The sequence below is a fragment of the Pelodiscus sinensis genome, chromosome 1 (assembly GCF_049634645.1).
Source record: "Pelodiscus sinensis isolate JC-2024 chromosome 1, ASM4963464v1, whole genome shotgun sequence".
Taxonomy (NCBI): domain Eukaryota; kingdom Metazoa; phylum Chordata; order Testudines; family Trionychidae; genus Pelodiscus; species Pelodiscus sinensis.
The window spans coordinates 60,463,811-60,476,589 of NC_134711.1; the positions used below are offsets into that span (position 1 = coordinate 60,463,811).

Here is a 12,779-nt window from a genome sequence, read left to right on the forward strand (position 1 = left end):
GATCACTTGATGATTAGATGATCACTTTGATGCATCTGGCATTGGCCACTGAGGATGTAAAATCCTGATTAATCAATGAACTGGTTAAATGTTAGGTTTAATCGACTAAGTGGGATTCTGGGCCACAGATACCTCCACCCAAGAAGGAGCAACCTCCAACCCATAGGGCTCATGCTCCCAGCCCCATATGGGGCTGGCCACTGGGGCCTGGTAGGGCAGAAGCAGCCCTCCACCCAGGCTACTCCTGGGGAACTGTTTAACCATTACCCAGTTAATATCACTGGATTAACCAGTTACCCATTCACGTCCCCATTGACCACTGTGGATATTGGGCTAGATGGACCATTATTGTGATCCATATGCCATTCTTATATTCTAAAGTAAATGCCTAGGGTTATCTTACTAGAAAAGTGGGGAAAATACCCATTCACGTCTTAGAATTGATGAGGTAGGACTAATTTATTGTTACTGAGAGTCAAAGTGATGAAGTGGTCTTCAGTGTGCAAGTAGAAGATGAGCTGCTCTTGTATAAAATGGGCCTTCCCTCCTTGGCACTGCTTCATAATCCTGCTTCACAGTAAATGATCTGCTGCTAGCCCCTTACTATGGCCACACAACAACCCAGCTTCTCTGCCCCGCCCCCTCACCTCACCCCCATATGTCTCCTTTGGAAAAGTAACCTTCAGAGGCAAAGCAACACTGTCTATCCCCTTCACCTGGAAAGCAACACAACCATGCATGCATCTGGGTGAAAGACGGTTCTTGTATCCACTCCTTTTCCCCCATAGAAGAAGCCAGAATGTAGCCCTTGATGTTTGAGATTCTTAGGTAAAAGATTACAGCAGATAAATTATTCTCCTCCAACTTTAATTTGAAAGGAAAGCAAACACTGTGAGGAGAATATTAGTGTTTATTAAATAAACAATGGAAAGCAGCCAAATTCACACTTGTGCTGGCTTCAGATTTTCAGTAAAGAATGCTTTCTCCATAGTAATGAGTGAGAGGTCAGAACATTGGGACAGTTTTACTAGGAATGAGTTAAATATATACACAGCTAATTACTGTAAAGTGTGGTTTGTAATGACCTACAGAAACTCTGTTTTACATGGTGTCCTCACAGGCAGCATGCTGCTGGAATATGATAGGACCCATACTATGAATGTTTCGTTTTTGCTTATGCTGCGTATGCCCTTGGCAGTCAGTTATTAGCTGCTTGTTAAGCAAATAAGGGCACCATTTCTAAAAACCAACAAATCTAGGCTCAAAGTTGGAATCCTAGGCTATGTGCTACTCTCTTCCATGAGGAGGGAAATGCACCTCACCCCAGGCTACAAAGCTTCTCTGCTGTTGCTATTCTAGGAGCCTTCACAGTCCCAAGCCAACTGAATGACTAAGTAGCAGTTCTGCAGAAAAAGTCCTGGGGATTACAATGGATGAGAAGCTGGATATGAGTCGACAATGTGCCCTTGTAGCCAAGAAGGCTAATGGCATATTTGGTTGCATTAGGAGGAGCATTGCCAGCAGATCCAGAGAAGTGATTATTCCCTTTTATTCAGCTCTGATGAGACCACATCTGGAGTATTGTGTCCAGTTCTGGGCCCCCCACTATAGAAAGGATTTGGATGCATTGGGTCCAGCAGAGGGCGACCAAAACGATTAGGGGGCTGGAGCGCATGACCTGTGAGGAGAGACTGAGGGATTTGGGTTTGTTTAGTCTGCAGAAGAGAAGAGTGGGGGGGGGGGGGGGAGGTTGATAGCAGCCTTCAACTTCCTGAAGGGAGGTTCCAAAGAGGATGGAGAAAGGCTGTTCACAGTAGTGACGGATGGCAGAATAAGGAGCAATAGTCTCAAGTTACAGTGGGGAGGTCTAGGTTGGATATTAGGAAAAACTATTTCACTAGGCAGGTGGTGAAGCACTGGAATGGGTTACCTAGGGAGGTGGCGGAATCTCCATCCCTAGAGGTTTTTAAGTCTTGGCTTGTCAAAGCCCTTGTTGGGTTGATTTAGTTGGGATTGGTCCTGCCTTGGGCAAGGGGGATGGACTTGATGACCTCCTGAGGTCTCTTCCAGCTCTATGGTTGTATGACTCTATCCCTGCTATGAAAGAGGGAAAAAGAGAGGATGGAAGAATCTACTTGTGCGCAGTAGATCTCCTAAGAGCAAAATGACATGCAGTCAAATCCCTGTTTGTTACCCCATCCCAAATCCCCTCACCCTCCTACACATTTCTTATGTTAAAATGGGAATCTTCCATGGCTGCAGCTGCAGGAGCAGAATTTACCCCATCGTTTTCCAGGCAGAAATATTTATCTTCAAGGAAGTGCTGTTGAGGGGCATCTCTTTTGTATGAGCAACACAAATTCTGCTTCTGTGATACTCCTCTTGTCTCTGTTGGTGTTATGAACATATCAACTATTGGAAACTGGATTTTTTTTCCTATTGGGGACAAATATTTAAACATTGGCAACACACAGTTTACAACTGAACGTGAGTGCTAATTTGTATAAAATAAGCACATCAAAAGAGCAAAAATAAACATTGAGAATGCCGCCTATAATTAACACTGACCTTTTATGTAAGTGATTATTTTAAATGTCTTCTGTGAAAAATTTCATATTCTATAACAGATGGGTTTTGGCTGTTGGCTTCACCCCCAATTCCTCATTTCACAGTTTCTCTTGTTACCAAATCTCCATTGCATGGTTAGTAGGTGCTATTATTCTAATATTCTACTAGGACAGTATTTAAATTATGTGAATTGTACTATTATTTCTTGGTTGACTTAGGGGGCATTATTGAAGTGTTAAATTGCTTTTAGCAATGCCATTTACACTGAAAATATCTGAGAGAGAAGAGTTCAAGGATTTCTGATTCAGAGTAGAGGTTTGCTACTTTGAAAGATCTTGCTTTCCAGTTGAAGCTACATGATCATTCTGAACAATGAAGAAAATAATACATGCTGACAAGGATTTTCTGTTATAAGGCAATAGAAACCAATGTTCTTGTGCTGTCTCAGTCCTGCTGTACACAGCTGTTGGTTTGCCCACTTCAGAAATATTTGAATGGACCTAAACAAAATTATCTGTGGAAAACCCATCTGATCATTGTACTTTATATTTTTGAATTAATACCAAAAGGCATTAACTTTAATAGATTTACAGCTGGAGAGAGAGTGTTGACAAAGAAACTAAGTTGGAAAGCTGTGATCAGAAGGATATTTTCAATATACAAATTCAAATACAGATAATAAGCCCGTGTTTAAAACTGATGACAAAGACATCTAGTCTCCTAATATTACTTATTTATCCTTGAGGGGAAAATCCTCTTATTGTAGTTTCATGAGCTACCTTGCTTAGAAATCGACAGTAAGTTAGTTTTCAGCAGACTTGCTGGACATACTTAAAAGCATCATCTGGTCAAAAAGGGAAGGGCTTCATGTTTTATTCAAAGTGTTCCCCTTTTTTTCAAAATTTGAAAAATGTTGAGGAGTAACATATTTGTATAAGAATAACACCATTCAGCTGAAATGTACAGGCTTTATCCTAAAAAGGAGCTGAACATATCATCTTCTGCCTTACAGGAATAGATAATCTCTATGAGAGGGCTCTTCACATCCGCAAACTCCTCCTGACTTTACCCAGGTCTGTCCTTATAGTGATGAGATACCTGTTTGCCTTCCTTAACCAGTAAGTACCTTAAGGTTCCTTTCAAAATTCTACATCTTCGTCCCACTTCTACTGCTCGTGTCAAAATTTTTGTGTTTCTTCTTAATCTACATAAAATTTACATTTTATCTTCATTTAACACAGAAGAGGGTATTTTAATTGGCAGTGAAAACAGAAGGAAAAAGGTCTGTTTTTGTACAAATTGAAGCTACTTTTCATTTTAACTGACCACAAGGTCATGGTAAGACTGATAAGTGTTGCGCCTTGAACACAAAGACTGCAACTAGAGCTGGAGTTGTAAAACAAAACAACAAATAACAAATATCCATATTAAAAATAACTTGCATAATTTAGAAGTGGACGTTTTAGCTACACTCGTCTTTCTGATTGAAAAAATGCAACAGCCAAATCATTCAGTAGCTGGTGGTTAGAAGCTGTGATGGAGCAACATCCACATTTTCTCGTGTGTGCCTTTAGGAAAATTCACTGGTGCTTTTGCCCAAAATAACAATATGCTATTGGCAACCCCATCACTTTCGCTTCAAATGGAAAAACTGAGACAGATGTTGGACAGATGGAAGCATCAGAAATTGGCCTATTCTGAATGAAAAAACTGGGCCACAGGAAAGTAGAGTGGAAGAAGCCACTACTTTTACCTGTCCCTTTTCTGGGTTTTTTCCCCCTTGTCCTGGTATTTTCACTATATGATATGCTTTCTTTGATCAGTGGCCTGCCCTGTTATTGACTTTTTCTGTTTCTGTACTGCCTGCCTCCTGGGAACTTTGTTCTGCTGTTCCTTAAACCTCCTTTCAAATACTGCAATGTGTGTTTTGGATTGAGTTTCTACTATACCTTTAGGATGTGAATGATAAAATGTGTTATTACAATGTTAATATGCTAAGTGTGTAGATTTCATTGTTAGGCTTTAATTGTATGTGCACCCTTTGAGTAGTTGTAGATGCTAATCCCCACTGTACTTGTCACCAAATAAGTGATTTTCCAAACACACACACACACACACAGCCCTGCAGTAAAAGGATTTGGGCCCAGTGTTCCCTCTAAGCTGCAGAGCAGCACAGCTTCACAGATGATTAATCAGCCCCGCCCAGTCAGAGGCTCAGGGCTGAGTGCATGTTGCTGACTGACTGGGTGGGGCTGATCAATGACCTGTGAAGCTGTGCTGCCCTGTAGTTTAGAGGGCACATTGTTTGGGCCTTTTTTCCACACCTGAAAAAACCCAGCTGTACCTTTTGAGAATGGCTGTAATAAGGCCCTGACAACCAGTAGTGCATGTAAGACTTCTTTTTATTTCCCAGCCTCAATCATCTAACACTGGTCAAGATTATAGAGGGTAATTCATGTTACAGTAAACTTCTGATAATCCGGCACCTTTAGGACCCAGGGGGTGCCGGATTATCAGATATGCCGGACTATCAGAAGGGGGGGCTATGAGGGGTCTGGGGTGGAGAGGATGCCTCCCCAGACTCCTCGTAGCCCCCCCTTCCGATAGTCCAGCTCTGCCCCAGGCATCCCCGATTCAGCCGCTGCTGGTCAGTTTCAGCAGTGGCTGAATCAGGACGCCTGGGGCAGAGCAACTGGGGTGCTGTCAGGCTGGTCCCATAGCACCGCCCCTCGGCGCTGCGGGACCAACCCGGCAGCACCCCAGCTGCTCTGCCCCCAGTGTCTCTGAGTCAGCCGCTGCTGAAACTGATCTTTACCTCCCCTACCCCAGCAGCAATGCAACTCCTAGTACTATATCATCAGTACTAGATGATGATGATATATTTAATGAGGTGCAACTACACGTGGGCTGGAGGTGTAAATTCCAGCTCAGGGAGACTGACCTAGTATAAAAATGGCAGTGTAGCCGCAGCTGCATGGACTAGCCATTTCATGTACAATCCCAAAAACTCTAGGGACATATGTGGGGTGGCTAGCATCTCCCACCACCCATATGGCAGTGGCTACACTATTTTTAGCACACTAGCTTGCTCAAAGCGAGGACAGGTGTGTCTGTGAGCTGGAAATTATGCCTCCAGCTCTAGTGTAGATAAACCCTTAGGGAATGAGAGATCATGCCCTTAATTGGCATATTCCTCCTTTACTGGTATTTGCTCCATAATTGAGTAAATCTATTGGGACTGCATGTAAAAAAAGGACTTTGCTGCAATAAAAATAGTCTCTTCTACTATATTCCACCAAGCGTGTGTCATGTAGAACATAGAGGCAACAGCATCTAGCCTTTCTTATTTCATACATCAAATTTTAACCACCCAATGTAGCATAATTCATGAATAATCAAGTAACTTAATCTTCTTTGTAATTTGTAGAACAAGATTTATGATCATAGCACACGGCACATTAACAAAATATGACACATAAAAGGGTAGCATGACTGATTTTACAAGCAGATTTTGCAGGATTGGAAAGGAGTCATTTCGAATTCTTGATTCTTTTTGTTTTGCATTGATGTCACAATATACTGTTGCCATGGAGCAAATATTTTCTCTAGCAAGTATAGTTTAAAGCCTTTTAAGACTATGCGTGTAAAGATTGGCAAGCATACCAGCTGCATCTCCAGTCCTGTAAGGTGCCAAGCAGTATCAGATCAGTGGGAGATGTGAGACTTCAAGGCCTTGTTGGGACTGAGTCCTTAAGAATGATTAATCTGAGGATTTATAAACCTCCATCTTCAGCTACTGCTAAAAAGCTCACACAGTTCAACTTGCAGGGGGAAAGGTGGTATATGGAAAGGTATCCTTTGTGGTTCTGGGCCAGGAGCACACCAGGCTGGTCCTCTAACACAGTGGCTCTCTCACAGAGATACACATATCTTGGGGTTACACAGAGATACATCAGCTTATCTAGATATTTGCCTAGTTTTACAACAGGCCACATAAAAAGCACCAGCAAAATCAGTACAAACTAAAATTGTGTACAATTACTTGTTTATACTGCTCTATATACTATACACTGAAATGTAAGTGCGATATTTATATCCCAATTGATTTTATAATTATATGGTACTAGGAAAGAAAGCATTTTTTATTAATAGTGTGCAGTAACACTTTTGTATTTTTGTCTGATTTTGTAAACCAATAGTTTGAGTGAGCTTCGCAAGACAAATCTGCTTCCTGAAAGCGGGTTAGAGTAGTCTGGAAAAGTTGAGAGCCACTGCTGTAGCATAATTTACAAGCAGTAGTCCCAAGAGGATAACATGGAATCCAAGGTTCAGCAAGATGCCAGCATCACTCTGCTTCCATCAGAGGCAGATTTTTCAGAGGTTGAGTGGCATTACAGTGACCAGAGGATTCCTCTGTGGCCATCTTGTGGTCAGCTATGCTGTTTCAGATATTGGAAATGTTGTTATATACGTGGCTTCATAGTAAAGTGTGAGGGGGAGGGAGGTTTCTTCCCTCAGAAAGCCCTTAGCTCTATTTTTTATTTTTTGCACTTAGAACAGTGTCTTTACTGTAGGCCACATGTAGTCCCTTAGTAAATTTTCAATGGCCTAAAAATGGTTAATTCAAACTAATTCCCCCCTTCCTGGTGTTAGTCTATATACTGTAAATCTGCCAAGTGTTGTATGTTGCCAGATAATGGAACATGTTGCCAGACAATGGAAGAACAGAATCATTTATTTTAATGTGTTGTACAGGTCTTAAGTGTCAAGAAGGGTGGGGAGCATTGCATTGTGCTGGCAGTTTAAGGTTTTCTGGAGTAGTTTTTCAAATTAAAAGGTCACAGAGGAAAAAAAGTCTCTTTCTTGATTCTTCTTTCATAGCCTCTCTCAATACAGTGATGAGAACATGATGGATCCTTATAACTTGGCCATATGTTTTGGCCCAACACTGATGCCTGTTCCAGACATACAAGACCAGGTGTCATGTCAAGCTCATGTGAATGAAATAATCAAAACAATCATCATCCATCATGAGGCTATTTTCCCAGATGTTAAAGAACTAGATGGTCCTGTTTATGAAAAATGTATGGCTGGAGACGATTACTGGTAAGTCAGAATATTATCATTTTTAGTTCATACCAAAATCCTAGGATTCCATTTTACATAAATAACTGCAATGGTAGAAGAGTCATAGATAAATATGAAAATAAAATACTGATGTATGGAAGATTCACAGGAAAGTGTTACTGTGAAACGTGGGCAAACATAACCATGATCAGGGCTAGACAGATAATGTAATCTACTCGCCTGTGGTGAGTAGATTACAACCCGGAAGAGCCGGCGCAGAGCGCAGAACTGCATGGCTGGCGAGCGGGGCTCACCGCCACTTGGCAAGCCCTGACCATGATGATTGCCAGCCTTTCTTAACGAGAACATCTCTCTAGATATAAAAAAAAATTCCTGTGGGATGAGAGAATGACATCATCAGCATCCACAGGCTCCACCCTCGCACAAGGTCCCTGCCCCGGACACTGTTTGGGGACTGGCAAAGCCACTTGTAACCCAACCCGGGCAGATTCCACCTCTCAAGAGTCCTACCCACTCAGCTCTGGAGATGGCCTTTCGGGTGGCCTGTCCCCCAACCCAGGGGACTGCTTTTGCCAGGAACAGAGGCAGCCTCCCAGTTGCACCTCAGCTCTGTCACCTGCCTCCCTAAGCTTGCTGAGGGCACAGCAAACAAGGGAACAGCTAAGGGTGCCTCAGAGGAGACCCAAATCCAGCCCATCTCCCAAGCCCAGACTGGCTCTCTCCCACCCAGCCACATGTGGGGATGCAGACAGGTGCATGGGTGCTTGGCTCACATTCCGAGCCCAGGCTTGTATGCAAGAGGGGTGCAAAGGGTGCGAACGCATCCCCATTGTCCCCCAAGTGAGCGAGAGGGGGCCACACACACACACACCCTGAAATGGCACCCCTGCGAGATTCATGCCAAATATAAAGAATCCATTAAGCACTACATCATGTGCTAATTGCCTGAACCTGCTGTATATTTCTGCAGTGATAGCCCATATAGTGAACATGGTACACTAGAGGAAGTGGACCAGGATGCCAGTACAGAGCCTCACACCAGTGAAGATGGTATGTCATTTATGTTACATCTTTAATCCTTTAAATAAACTACATTTACAGGTTTTTCCATGTAGAAGATGCTCTCTTTTCCTCACTGTCCCTCAATCGAAGCTAAAGAACTTCTAGGAGGTTGCTCTACAGCTTATACTTCCATTTTTAATCTTTAATTTTTTCTTCATTGTTATCCATTTGTGTTTTGCCAGCTGTTTCCTTTCATCTTTCCTGGCTTGCTCAGTTACAGGAAGGGTAAGTGGGAAACTACTCAGTCATCACAAATTTCTTTCTGATGTAATGTTCCCTTTGTAAGTAGCCTTTTTTGCACAAACTGATCTAACCCATGCCTTTGACTATATTAGCTTAGATAATTGCATTCATTGGATTTGGATATTTACAAGCATGCTTTCTAAAGGATTTAAGGACACCCCTCCCCCCAAAAACTATTAAGCTAAAGCCATTAACTATAATTTTGGATCATGCTTATTCTTGCTGGACTAGGCATCCTAGCTGGTAGTGAGGGGCAAATGGAATAAGCATCACCTATGACATTTTCTCTTCTTTCTTTCAGCAAATAAAGACTTAGGCCTTGTCTAGACAGGGAAATACTATGGCACCATTATTCCACTATAGCGATGCCAGTATATTTCCCCATGTAGGCAAACCCTTAGTGGCAGATGCTTCTTTCCCTTCTTTAAGGCAGCTCAGTGAATAAAGCAGCCAGTGATAACAATGAAGCAGCAGATAGGGGCCTGGGACCAAACAGGAAAGGGAAGGTAGATACAACCTGTCATCTGGCGAGGGAATATAAAAGTAAGAGCAAGGGGTTGCATGAGGACTTGTTTAGGTGGGTAAGGGAAGCAGCGAAGTGTAGGAAGGCCACCTTCACATATTCAGGAGGAGCAGGGGAAGGAATTACAGTAGAAGAGTTTCTCAGGTGACAAGGTGGGGAAGAGGATGGAAGAACAAAATGGTATAGTTGATTTAATTTAAGAGATCAGAAATGTCTAAGTATAGAATCAAAAATAATAATTTCAAGGATTGGGGAAAGGATCCCATTGCCAGCCCCAAACCCATCATTTATTTTCACCACCAGCCACAACAGGTAGTATGTAGCTTTTCCCACCTCCCCATACATACTAATTTATAAGATAGTTTCTCATGCTACTAAATTATTTCAGACTCCTAGGAGATGCTCACGATCAAATGGATGACAGATCAGGAGGTGAAACACTTAATGATGGAGAATCCTCTTAAGAGAAACTTGATTTTTCTGACCTATATGGAAGTGTAAATTCATAAATGTGCATTTCTGCAAGCCTTCCCCAGCACGTGAGAATGCATTGGGTGAGGGGAAGACATGCAACAATCAAAAGTTGTTTTAATCCTTTTGTACACTATTGTAAAATATTAAATAGGATCTTCAAAGCATGGACAGGCACTACTTTTACATGGTCAAGATTTATAGTACTTCATTTGTGCCTCTATCAATCCTGATTACCACGACTGTGGTAAAGTTATAGCATAGTGTTACTGAGTGAGACAATATTGATTAGAGCAATATTAGAGTATTTTGTGGGCAAAATACAGCCTGCAGGCCACATCCAGCCTGCCAACCCACTGGATCCAGCCCATGGACACAGCGGAGAACCCTAGGCAGGCTCCCTGCTTGCCTCGCCCCATCTGCACATCACTCAGAAAAGCTGCTGCCAGGCCATTTCTCTTTCACTACTATGACCCCGGGGGGGAGGAGAGGTAAGGGGAAAGCTTCATAAGCTGTCCCCATCCCCAGCACCATCCCATTGGGTGGTTTCTGGCCAACAGGAGTTGCCTGTTTGAAAAACAGGAAGCACACAAAGCACCACACCCCCCCTTTCCTCTGGTTCGTAGTTATTCACACATGCACATGTCCCCTACAACCTGTACAGGGGCAGTGCAGGTCAGGCAGGCAGGCAGGCTGCTTCAGAAATGTGCTGGGCTGTTGGCTGGGAGTCAGCCAGGTAAGTCTCCTGGCCATAGCCTGCCTCTGGCACTCCCACCTCTCCCTCCGCAACCCTCTGCCCTCCCACCCCACGTAACGCAAACCCTCTGCTCCCCTCCTGCACCCATATCCTCTCTCAGAAACTGCACCCCAATCTCCTGCCCCAGGTCACAACCTCCTCGTGCCATAGGTCACATCTCAAACCCTTGCATCCCCGTCCAGTGTCCCAGTTCACAATCGCCTCCTTCACACAAACTCCCTCCCAGATTCCCCCCCAACCCCTGCAACCTAATTCCTTACCCAAAGCTCCCTTCTGCACCCAACCTCCATCCATGCCCTGCACTTCCTCCATCAATATCATGGAAGAGTGCAGCCCTTGACCAATTTCCAAAATCTTGGAGTGGCCTCCCATCAAAAATTATTGCCTGCTCCTGGATTAGAGTAATTCTCAATGATGCAGAGGTAGACAAAAAAAATTAATTATTTGATCTAGTTTTATTCATCAGGATGACCAGCAATTTAATCCCAGCTTTTTGCCATTTCTTAATTTTTTATTTTTTTGTGAATTGACACAGAAAGTGGACAGTCATATTGTGGATGTACATTTAAAGGGGAAACAAGGTGACTTGTACTTTATGGGCAAAGCTGATGAAAGCATAATTGGTGTGCTTAGACCAGTGCATGAAGCCTCCACTTAACTAGCTAACTTTAATCAAGTTTTTCCCATTAATGAAGGTTTACGTTTTGATAAGTTGTTTTTTTATAACAAAGAATGGATATTTTCATCGAACTGATGCCTTCATGGTCTTTTTGCGCACACATTCTTGTATTTATCCCTTGAATTAAGTCTTCGCAATACCATATGTTGTGATTAGTAATTATTTTACAACTTCAATCTTGCATCACAAGGCTCATAAAATTCACCTTTTTGAGGGAGCGGAAAAGCATCCTACTAAAGGAAATGTTTTTAATTCAGTAGATGTATTGGTTACTAGTTTGTCACAGGAAGACCCTGATATATAAGTGTAGAACAGTAAGGCAATGTTGAACTGTGCTTGCTCCTACTGATTGGACATATTATACTTTTCATTTCCCTTTGTTAGGAGCTGGATGGAGCCTGCTCTATACATATTAATATTTATTATGTTGTAAATCTTGTTAGTTTTATACTGAAGTGTTTTCTCTCTCAAATCCTCTAGTCCCGTAACAATATTGGGTAACTGAAGTGTACAATAATCAAAAGCACAAGGATTTATTTTTCTGTTTTGATTATTTTTACTATTAAGAAGTTCATGCTGTATAAAGGTTAAATTACAAAGAAGTCTCTCCATGCCTACAAGGAGTCAGCTGTATAGAATGACAAGGCTGAGCAACTGTCGGGGAAAGTAAAGTTCGTTTCTGGAATTACAAAGCTAAAATATATTTTTTTTAATTTTAAGGCAAATATATATAAAAATGCAGGGCTAAAATTAGCTTGTCCTCTAGCCTTTGGAGGTTTGGAGCAGACAGTGATGAAGTATAAAAAAGTTACATACATCCTTAACTGTGAACATGTGAGTAGTCACAGTGACTTTATAAAAAAGTAGTCTAGATCTGTTTCCGAAGGAAATAAGAGAATTTCCTGAGGAAGTCTCAGACACATGGGCAATTCCAGATGTAAATCACAAACAAAAAATGTTAACATTTTAATGCTGTTCATTGATACCTTATGCTTTACATTTATAAATCTAGAAGGTAGTTCTTACATGGATGGGGCATTAATGGACAAATGAGGTTGAGGGTTGGTGCTGCTTTGTCTCTGATTAGCCAACTTTGCAAATTTGACTATTCTGCAATAATTCACACTATGATCAATTTTTCCAAGTTCAGCTGTAACAGTAATTCACAGCCTTGTTTCCCTTTGTTATTTTCCAGAGAACTGCCAAAGAACTTGAGCATAGATTGTTGCTGTAAAGCCACAGACCTTTGATAAGGTGTAGAAGAGGACATAAGGGTCAGGATGTCTTTTGCTTAAGACAGAAACCATGCATAGGGGAGATCTGGGGGGGACCACAGACTGCTCTGATGTACCCAGTGGTACAGTGGATATTCTTGTTCTGCTGGCTCA

The 12,779-nt window shown here is 42.2% G+C and overlaps 1 protein-coding gene across 2 annotated transcripts in view; it reads left to right on the forward strand.

The window, feature by feature from the left end:
• The window catches only part of SRGAP1 (SLIT-ROBO Rho GTPase activating protein 1), a 219,985-nt gene that overhangs the window by 192,095 nt on the left and 15,111 nt on the right, over nt 1-12,779 (forward strand). For both annotated transcript variants that reach the window (XM_006130209.3, XM_075930928.1), the window contains 3 exons: nt 3,581-3,686; nt 7,450-7,674; nt 8,627-8,706. In XM_006130209.3, coding sequence (XP_006130271.2) covers nt 3,581-3,686; nt 7,450-7,674; nt 8,627-8,706 — 411 coding nt within the window. The remainder of the gene's footprint in view (nt 1-3,580; nt 3,687-7,449; nt 7,675-8,626; nt 8,707-12,779) is intronic.